Below are 9778 nucleotides of genomic sequence, written 5' to 3' on the forward strand. Positions count from 1 at the left end.
AAAAAAAAAAAAAAAAAAAAAAAAAAAAAAGAAAGGGCAGAGAAGAATCCAAGTGTCTGATTTGGGCGTGGCCATCAGCTAGAACTCTTTCCAGAGGCAGTGATGGGAGGTGTGAAGAGCAGGCGAGCAAGGTGTCCCGGGTGTCAAGGGGGGACAGGTGCCACTGTGAGCGGCACTAGGACGACGAGAAATGCCCTGGGCCTGAGAGCAAGCTGCTCATGGAGGCCTCACCGGCCAGTGCCAAGTCAGCCTGCAGGAGGCCGAGCGGCTGGGGAGCAGCAGAGCCTGGGGAAGCTGGAGAAGCTCCTGCTGGACGGCCTTCTGCAGCTGGGGAGATGTCCCGGTTCTCTCTATGGCACAGACAGGGACGGCTCAGCAAGGCCCTGCACCTCCTGTATGGAGGGCCTGGGACCAGAGTTCCCGTATCACATAATGCGTTTTTGCGGGGATGGCACCCGAGGATAAATGCAGGTCTTATTTATGCCTCATACCTGGACACACGCAGCCTGAAGGTCTTCTAGCAGTTCTCTAGTAACCCATGTTTTCGCGGTGACCTGTCACATGAGGTCAGTTGTGGAATTTTCTACTTGTGGTGTCTTTTTTCCGCTCAGAAAGCTTTGGTTTTGGAGTATTTGACTTAGGACTGCTCAGTCCATAGTAGGAGGAGTGTCGAAGTGCAAAGGAACACTTTTAAGGACTAGATGATTTCATGTGTCACCTGTTCTCGGTACCAGTGTCTTGGATGGAGCAGAAGAATCCAGCTGAGAAAGGACCGAAGTGTAAAAAGGATGATTAACGGAAGATAGGGTAGGCATGAGGGTAGGGATCACAGGGGAAAGCCCCTCAGGAGGGTGACATCTTTGTTGTTTGTTGATCGGCTTCTCCATCCCCAGGCTATGCTCAGTGCTATGAATCAGTCCTGTGAAGAGCAGGGGGCCCACAGGAGGGCGTGGGCTCCGGAGCCCCACCTCATCCGTGATTTTCTGATGTCTGTCAGTCTAGGCTTTTTCTCACCCCAGAGATGTTTAAATCCTGCGTGTTTCTCCTTGGTTCCATGTGTCATGTTTTATCTTAATTCTTCATTCATGCTGGAATTTAGCTTTCAGACCAGTTTTCTCTACCTAGGGCACAGCAGGGCACCGACATAGGGTTCCTGCCTGCATTCAGCTCTCAGAGCCTCGGGGGTCTCAGGGACTGGGTGTGACCGTCATTTCCTCTGTGTCCTGATGGTCACCCCCTGAAGGTAGCCGTGGGGAAAGTGGCAGTCTGGGAGGAAGCAGACCTCTCACCTTCAAAGTCACTGGTGACCACTGCTTAGGGCATAGCTGTCCCCATTGCCAGGGAGCTTTGGTACACAAGTGTGTGCTGTTCTGTCTTTTCTTAAGTGCAGATTTTTAATAATGAGTAAGGCAAACGTTAATTAAGCAGCTCTGACATCCCAGGGACAATTTGTGCTACTTGGTTTTTTTCACGAACTCACCCTACCCAACCCTCTTCCACCATTACAAAAGAGGAAGCAGAAAGGTTGGACAGCATCGGCAGGTCGAACACCCATTCTGTTAGTCTCTGCCTCTCCAGTTCTGTAAACCTTCTATAAATTTTTATACATAATGCCTACCAGTGATAGAAATTGTTTGAAATTAGATAGATGAAAAAATAATCATGTGTAATATCTCTCAGATATAACTAGGATTCTAAGCCATCTTTAATATCTATTTTTAAAAATAAAATTTGGACCCGCTGCCCTATAATCCACTCTCTCCCTTTCTTCTGACTAAGTTCCCAAGTTATTACTCTTTAGGCTTAGTGGCTGCAGGGGGTTCCATGAATTGAAGCTACCCTTCACTTTACAGTTTTGTATAGGTGGGGAGATGTTTCCAGTTTTCCTCCATTATATAATAATGCACTTTACATAAACTTAAAAATGAGTATGTATGTCCATCTCTAATTAGGTGAATTCCTAGTTATGGCCCTTGTTTTTTAAGATTATGAATCATATAATATATATCAACATGTGTCCGCCAGAACATTAGTGCCAAGTTTCAGTCTTAGCAGCGATGGACAAAAGTGTACATTTCCCAAGAGTCATAAACTCAGCACATTATTTTCTTCCTCTTTGACAGATAAATTGGGGCAGATAGCTTGCTGTATTAGTCAGCTTTCCATTCTCGTGGCAAAGTGCCTGACAAGTCCACTTAAAGCAGAGAAGGGTTATTTTGACTTTCAGTTCCAGATGTTGCAGTCCACGGTAGCTGCTTCATGGATTCTGGGCCTGTGGCAAGGCAGAAACATCGTGGTGGACAGTCGTGGCGGGGGAAAGCCATTCATTTCACAGCAGCCAGCAAATAGGCCAGGGAGCCAGCCTGTGCTGAAGGTTCCTCCTCCTTCCTTTTGTCCCCTCTGAGCCCCACCTCCTGGATTGCAGCACCGACATTCAGGGAGGGTCTCCCCTCAGTTTGCTGTCGTCCCGTGTGCCGATCATCTGTGGGAACACCCTAGTAGACACACCCAGAAGTGTGCTTTGCTGGTTTCCTAGGTGTTTCCCATTCCAAGCAGGTTGATAACCATGTTAGCATCACACTAATCATTGCTTTAATTTTTAATCAGAAGACTGAAACACTAACGTGTGTGTGTATGTGTGTGTGTGTGTGTGTGTATTGGATACAGTGCAGTTTCTGTTTCCTATCCACATACACAGACACACATGGACACAAACATATACATTTTTAGCCATCTGTTTTTCTACTTTGGTGAATGTTTAATTTGTTCCTACTTTGGTAGATGTTTTATTTGTATACACTTTATTGGACTACTTGTCTTTTCCTTATGTACCTTCATATGTAAGGAAACTGACTAGTTGCTGTGTTATAAATGTTACTAAAACCTTTGTACTATAATTTTTCATTTTTACATAATCAATGCACAAGTCTCTCCCTTTTGATTGTCTTTTACTGTTGCAACTGAAAATGTTTTCCTGGGCTGGGTATGTAGCTCAGGGTGCAGTACTTACCTAGCAAGCAGGAGGTCCTGGGCACCATCCCCGGCACCACATACATGTGTACACGCACACACACACACACACACACAGGCTTCCCCATCTCCAAGTACCGATAAACCCTGTAATCCAATCTGATTCCACTGATCCTGTGAACTGTTTCATGTTTTGTCTTCAATTGTCTGGAATTTGGTGCCTATGGTCTTCAGCTCCACCCTCTTTTCTTTCAAAGATCCAGGAAGTTTTAACTTCGCACCCCGCCTGTTCATCCTCAGCAGCTCCTCTGGAGACTTCTCAGCCACAGAGTTCGTGTACCCTGCCCGGGCAGCCTCTCTGGTCAGCTCGATGCCCTTCCTGCAGGAAGACCTGTACAGTGCCCCACAGCCAGGTAAAGCCCACAGGGCCACACTGTCCTGTCAGCGTCGCCAGTGTTGTGCAGTCTCTGCCAAGTACCCTGTAGAAACCCTTGCTGGTGCTGTCTCACATACTTCTCACACCTACCCGGAAGAAAACACATGAGAGTCGAGGGTCTACACTCCCACAGCACTTTTTCTGCTTCACAATCACACAAGGTTTACTTGTGGTGAGGCCTGTGGCACAGAGACCTCTGTGATGCACTGAGTACACCAGTATCGGGCTGCCAGCTCTGCTCTTCTCCAGCCTTCCTCTCAGACTTGTTGGTCCCCAGTCGACTGCCTTTGCTCCAGCCATCATGTTTGCATTCAAACAGAAAAAAAGGGAGTAGGGGAAAGGGCCATGCAAACCGTGTTTCTTTTTTTCATGAGATAAAACAAAATGCTTACCCAGATGGCCCCAGCAGACTTCTGCTCACATTTCATTGGCCAAAGAGTGTCACATGGCCACCCCAGCTGCAAGAGAGCATGGGAAAGCAAGTGGCTAAGGAGAAAAGGGCAAGACATCTGCTGAGTTAGTCCAAGAGCAGTTAGCCCAAGACCCAGTTTGAGTCTTCTCATTCCAAGGTCGGTGCTGACTCCACCTGGCTACCACCTGCAGCCTCTGTGCCCTCCTTTTGTAGGGAGAATTACCGGGGTCCCACCCTGCTGCCCATCAAGTCCAAGCCCAGGTTGCCCTGGGCTCATGTTACAGGAGCCTGGCGCTGCAGCCAGTTGCCCTCCAGAAAGCCGTGAGCTGGACCGGAGCATATGTCACGTGCGGGAGACATGAGCAGCTGCTCCCTGACCTCTTCATCCTGGGGTTCAGGATGGACTGGCAGCCTCCCCTGGGCTTTCAAAGGGTGTGTGTTTCCCAGAACCCCACAGTGCACGCCAGGAAAGGTCAGGGTGAGCTGAGCCAATTGGAGAGCTTTGCCAGGTGGAGTAAGAGTCAGACTGAGGGCTTCAGGGAGAAAGTGAGGAGGAGAGGCAAACAGTTTTACTTTTCGGAGCCCATTTCTCTTGGACAGAACCGGGGACCCACACCATCACTAAGCAGTCAGTGGGCACCAACGCCATGACCTGGGCAGGCTCTGTGGAGGTCTGTGTGGGCACGGCCCCTCCGTGGCCTGTTCCCACCCCGACTCTCCAGAGGGGCCACGGGCAGCGCGATGTGGAGCAGGGGTCAAGGTGAGGCCCGAGAGGCAAAGGAAAGGAAGAGGCCACACCATCGCCACCTCCTCTCCACCTAGGGGCTTCTCCAAGTTGACCTTTCCGAGGCCTGAGGGGTGTGGGGGCCTCGTTTTACCCCTGTGCTCCTGAGCCGCAGGGCGATGTCACCGCCTGGCGGAGCAGTAGAGGGAGCGGCCCCTTATGCTCAGGGACAGTGAGCAGGAAGCGTCCGCACAGGAGCTCCTGACGGCCCTGTCCTCGCTCCCACAGCTCTCTTCCTCGTCGACAATCACCACGAGGTGTACCTGTGGCAAGGCTGGTGGCCCATTGAGAACAAGATCACCGGCTCCGCCCGCATCCGCTGGGCCTCGGACCGGAAGAGCGCCATGGAGACCGTGCTGCAGTACTGCAGAGGTGAGGGCCCGGGCGGAGCGGCTGGGGGCTGCTGCGCCCCTCCTCTGCATGCCCGCACCTGGGTGAGCCTGCGGACTGCGAAGAACCAGCTTCCCCCTTTAACCTTTTGAGGTTGCGAGTTTCACAATTCGAACATTCTTGGCTGCCACAGGGACGGAGAGCTAGTTTTTCTTTTTCACATCATGAGGCCACCTAACTTTTGACCCTTGAGGTTGTGCCATGGGACACCCGGTCTCAAACCTGGGATTATCCCTGGCCACTACGCTCACTGTGCACGCAGAGAACAGAAATCTCCCCAAACTCGCTGAAAGGCCAGTGCCAACCCTTTCATCGTTCAGTATTATTTTACTGTTATATTCGTGGAGAAAAACCTATAGTAAATTTGGTTTTTTACTATACCATTTACCCAAAATACATGGTCTTTTGTAGGGGTGAAGATGACAGTAATCAATGCATATGGTTTTATTGATGAGCTGAATATCTCTGAGAATGTACAGTTCATTCTCTTCTCGAAAAGCTCTCTTATAATAAGGAGCGTCTTAAAATCCCCACCAAATGTGAAAAGCTACACCAAGGAAACGCTGTCCTTCGCCATCTGATGCTACTGAAGCCCATTGTATATTAGGGAATATACAATGGGAAACCTCTGGGGGTGCACGAGGAGCGGGTAAGAGCCTCACCTGGAGCTCCAGGGAGAGGCTCCAGACCTCAGGGGTCCACGAGCATCTCGCTGGGTTCAGGAAGTAGCACAAGCCGATCCCCTGCCAGTGTGACAGCCACAGGAGTGAAGTCAGCATTTCAGCTAAACGTGGTATGCGTGGTTATGAGACACCCGAGTCCACGCTGTAAGCATGAAGTCAAAAGTTCTGAACAAAGAAGCAGAGATTCCCAAGGAGAGCAGAGAAAGCGGGGGTCCTTGGGTCCACTGCCATTTGCACTCTGCTTTACTTCAGGAAAGAACCTCAAGAAGCCGCCCCCCAAGTCCTACCTTATCCATGCTGGTCTGGAGCCCCTGACCTTCACCAACATGTTTCCCAGCTGGGAGCACAGGGAGGACATTGCGGAGATCACAGAAATGGTGAGTGTGTGCCCTGCTGTGAGCCCCTGCCCACTTCCCCTGGGGGAAGCATCCGGTCGCGCTTTTCCTGTGCAGCATTCCGACGGGTTCACACAGGATTACCCTAGGGTGAAGGAAGACAGGGCTTGTGAGGAGTCAACTCATCACTGCAGGCAACTTTTTATATGTAGTATTCAGAGTTGAAATTCTTACATAGCTGAATTTACTCACTTTGAAGACTATAAAGATAAGCTACCATCTCTTCATTCTGTTAGCTAAAAGATATTGCTTCTCACATAATACACACCCAAGGCCTCGTGTTTCAGATGTTAACCTTGCAAGGAGAGACCCAAAATATACCTGAGATGAACGGAGGTATTTATTTAACTGAAAGAGGGAGTATATCACGGCTCGTCTGTGGTGTAGCCCAGCGTGCGTCTCATCTGTCTCTTATGTGGCCACCTGCTACGCTGTGACGCCAGAATGTGTCCGTCCCCAGAACCATTTTACTTTCCCACCATGCCGGCAAGCTTAGAGCTGTGCAGAACTGTGCCAGTTAATGTCACCAGCATTGGCAGTGCCGAAGATGTCTTTAGTTTGGTGGGAGATAGGTGTTTTCTCTTTGATCTTATTACTGTGTAAGGGAAAGCTGCTTTTCAGGGAGAAATGATATAAGTGTATTTCAGAGGGAATCTATGTAAGTTTCAACCACAAAAACAGTCACGCAAGGCTCTGGATGGTACATATGTGCTGCTGGACCTAACCTGTTTCCTTGGTGGGGGCTGGGAAACAGACCCAAGGGCCTCACTCCAAGCTACGCCCCAGCCCTCTGACCTCTCACGCTGACCAAGTGGATTTGATCTACACCGGGAAGGGGCTGATTCCTGCCTCTGACATAGAGCAAGACTGTCCTATTCGCTATGAATATGGGATCACAAAGCCACAGCCCCAAGGATGTAGGCCCTGTGGCTGCCTCCTGCAGTCTGAACCCCCATCATTTTCCTGTGCTCACTGCGGGCCATGGGGGTCAGCGGTGGCATGCGGTGCTGTGCGGACCTGTAGGCTTCCTACGCTAGTGCTTGCACTGGTCGTTAAGATTCCCCGAGTGTGTGCTCTGCCTCTAGGACTAAATCCAAACGCTTTGATTTTAGTTCTCATTTAACCCTCAGATAGTCCTCCAAGACTCACCTTAGCGTTACCCCCGACTCCCGAGCACACCTGCCTGGTCTGCCCCATGTTGCTGAGTTCGGTGACAGCCTTGGTTATTCGTTCCCTCGTCCACCACCCTGAAGGAGGGCAGCACATCCGGGATTTCTATTTAATGGAGGACGATAACTCACCTGGAATGGCCTATTCAGATTCAATGCACACAGTGCTTTAAATGGGAGAAGGAAGGGGCTTGATCCATCCCCAGAGTATTCTGGGTGCTGGGGCCAAACACAGGGCCCCAGGCCTCCTAGGCGAATGCTCTACCGCTGAGCCACTCTCCCACCCTTCCTTTCCTTTCCTATTATGGACTAAAATGGGGTCTGGGGTGAGATTTCCTTTAAGGTTAATGACTATGAAATGTTTGTAAACACAGTCCATTATTTAGAAGCACCTGTTTAGACGTCAGAGCCCATCATCCTCTTCCATAACTCACTCACAAGAGAATCCCTAAACACTTTCTGGAGCTAACCCTGAGGCAGGATTTACTAGAACGTTCGTGGCAGGGTGAGGAAATATCTAAAAGTTGAGACCCACAGGCCCATGACCAGTTCCTTTGCATTCAGACCCCTGTTCCCTCCCAGTGAAGGGAAGCCCCACACCAGGTAAGGCACAGAGGGGACTGGACTGCATATTTGCCGGCTGTGTTAGCCAGCTTTCTGTCACTGTGACAGAACACCTAAGAGAAGCAATTTAAGGATGGCAGGTTTGCTTTAGCTCACAGTGTCAAAGGGTTCAGCCCATGGTTAGCTGGCTCCATTGCCTCTGGGCTTGTGGCAAGGTAAGGTACATGTAGTGGAACAGAGCTGCTTACCCCATGGTGGCCCCAAAGCAGAGATAGAAGAAAACCCCTGGAGAGGAAGAGGCTGGAGATGAAACACACCCTTCAAAAGCCACCTTCCCAGTGATCTTCATCATAACAGGAGGCCCCACCTCTTAATAAGCCCATTGCACTATGGCCTCCTCAGTGGGTTAACCCAGGGATGGAGTTAAAACCCTCCCACCCCAGTCACTTCCACAGAGCCCTCCAGCTGCCAGCCGGGCCCTCGGCACCGCAAGCCCACTGTTTTCGAAGCTCCAGCCAAAATGTGTTCCCGTGGGGACCACACCAGCTCCTCTCTGTTCCCCCTGCTCTCCAGGACACGGAAGTATCAAATCAGATCACCCTGGTGGAAGACGTCTTAGCCAAGCTCTGTAAGACCATCTACCCGCTGGCCGATCTCCTAGCCAGGCCCCTGCCGGAAGGAGTTGACCCTCTGAAGCTTGAGATTTACCTCACCGATGAAGACTTCGAGGTAAGCAGCGTCCCCGGGTTGGGATGGCAGGAAGCCCCGCTGGCCAGCGCGTCGCCTCACTCGGCCCCCCGCTCCCTGTGTGTCCTCAGTTTGCCCTGGACATGACGCGAGATGAGTACAGCGCACTGCCTGCCTGGAAGCAGGTGAACCTCAAGAAAGCCAAGGGCCTCTTCTGAGCCAGGCAGCCCAGCAGCCAGCTCAGCACCGCCGGACCAGAAAGACCAATCCTGGGGCTGTTGCTTTTTTAAAGAATGTTTAAATGAGTTTTTCCAAAGCTGACCTTGTTAACGATACTGCTTGTCCCAGATGTGTGTATTTTGTAAATGTTTAAGAGAACTCTTCTCCAGAAACTTGCTTTCTGCAGTTCTGCAGGTGACGTGAGTAAAGGTCTCTGTCGTGTGCACTTCTGCAGAGATCCCTCGGCAGCCCCACAGCCTGCCCTCCTGTTCTATCCAGGCGTTGCCTTTGTGTTTTTCTTTTTGGAAGCAGTTCTCTTTATAAAGTGTTATTTTGATAGTTTGTGGATTCCAAAATATATATATTTATATAAACACCATATAAATCAAATATGTATTTAACAAAGCAATATGTATTCATTCACTTTTAATTTTTCTCTTTTTTTGGTGTCAAAATTTTATTACCAGGTAGTCGGAGTGGCTTCTGTTGGGTTAGATCTGCCACCCACCTGTAGCTTTGTACACACTCAGGAGGTCCCTTCTGAGTTAGGCCTGACTTGCTCTGAGTGCTGCTTCCGGTGCTAAAACGGACAAAGAATCTGTACTTACTGGTGTGGATGCTGAGGAATCTATGTGAATCAACCTTTCTACCTTAATATCGCCCAGAAAATGTATAGTGCCTTGTTTTTATGTACAGTTTATATACAGAAAAGTTTGCTCTGCACTTTTGATGCTGATATAGAACATTACCTACAGTTTTACCCTCAAATAGTAGGAATAAAAACATCTCAATTTGTAAAACCCATTGTAAACATTACACCTATCATTTTGTGACCTCGGACTCCAAAATAAAAACCTCAGAATAATCACGACAATGAATTGATTGGTTCACACTGAATTCTAAGCCTGTTGCTTTGTGGGGAAAAAACATACTTGTAATTGTCAACATAGCACCAATATTTTGCCATTAAATATTAACGGCTATAACTTTAGGGCTAGATTTTATGCAGGGTTATGAGATAAAATAGGCAAATATTTGACCCATAAAGTTAGTTCTGAGGTCTGCAGTG

The 9778-nt window shown here is 49.4% G+C and overlaps 1 protein-coding gene across 7 annotated transcripts in view; it reads left to right on the top strand.

Annotated features, from left to right (window-relative positions):
* Svil (supervillin) overlaps positions 1–9565 on the top strand; it is an 85729-nt gene extending 76164 nt beyond the window's left edge. For all 7 annotated transcript variants that reach the window (XM_033765623.1, XM_010621338.3, XM_019207093.2 and 4 more), the window contains 5 exons: positions 3228–3383; positions 4831–4974; positions 5928–6052; positions 8377–8532; positions 8622–9565. In XM_033765623.1, the coding sequence (XP_033621514.1) occupies positions 3228–3383; positions 4831–4974; positions 5928–6052; positions 8377–8532; positions 8622–8708 (668 nt within the window). In that variant the 3' untranslated portion in view covers positions 8709–9565. The remainder of the gene's footprint in view (positions 1–3227; positions 3384–4830; positions 4975–5927; positions 6053–8376; positions 8533–8621) is intronic.
* Positions 9566–9778: the final 213 nt, after the last annotated feature.

Source organism: Fukomys damarensis, unplaced genomic scaffold, assembly GCF_012274545.1.
Source record: "Fukomys damarensis isolate Sample0158 unplaced genomic scaffold, DMR_v1.0_HiC HiC_scaffold_19, whole genome shotgun sequence".
NCBI lineage: Eukaryota > Metazoa > Chordata > Mammalia > Rodentia > Bathyergidae > Fukomys > Fukomys damarensis.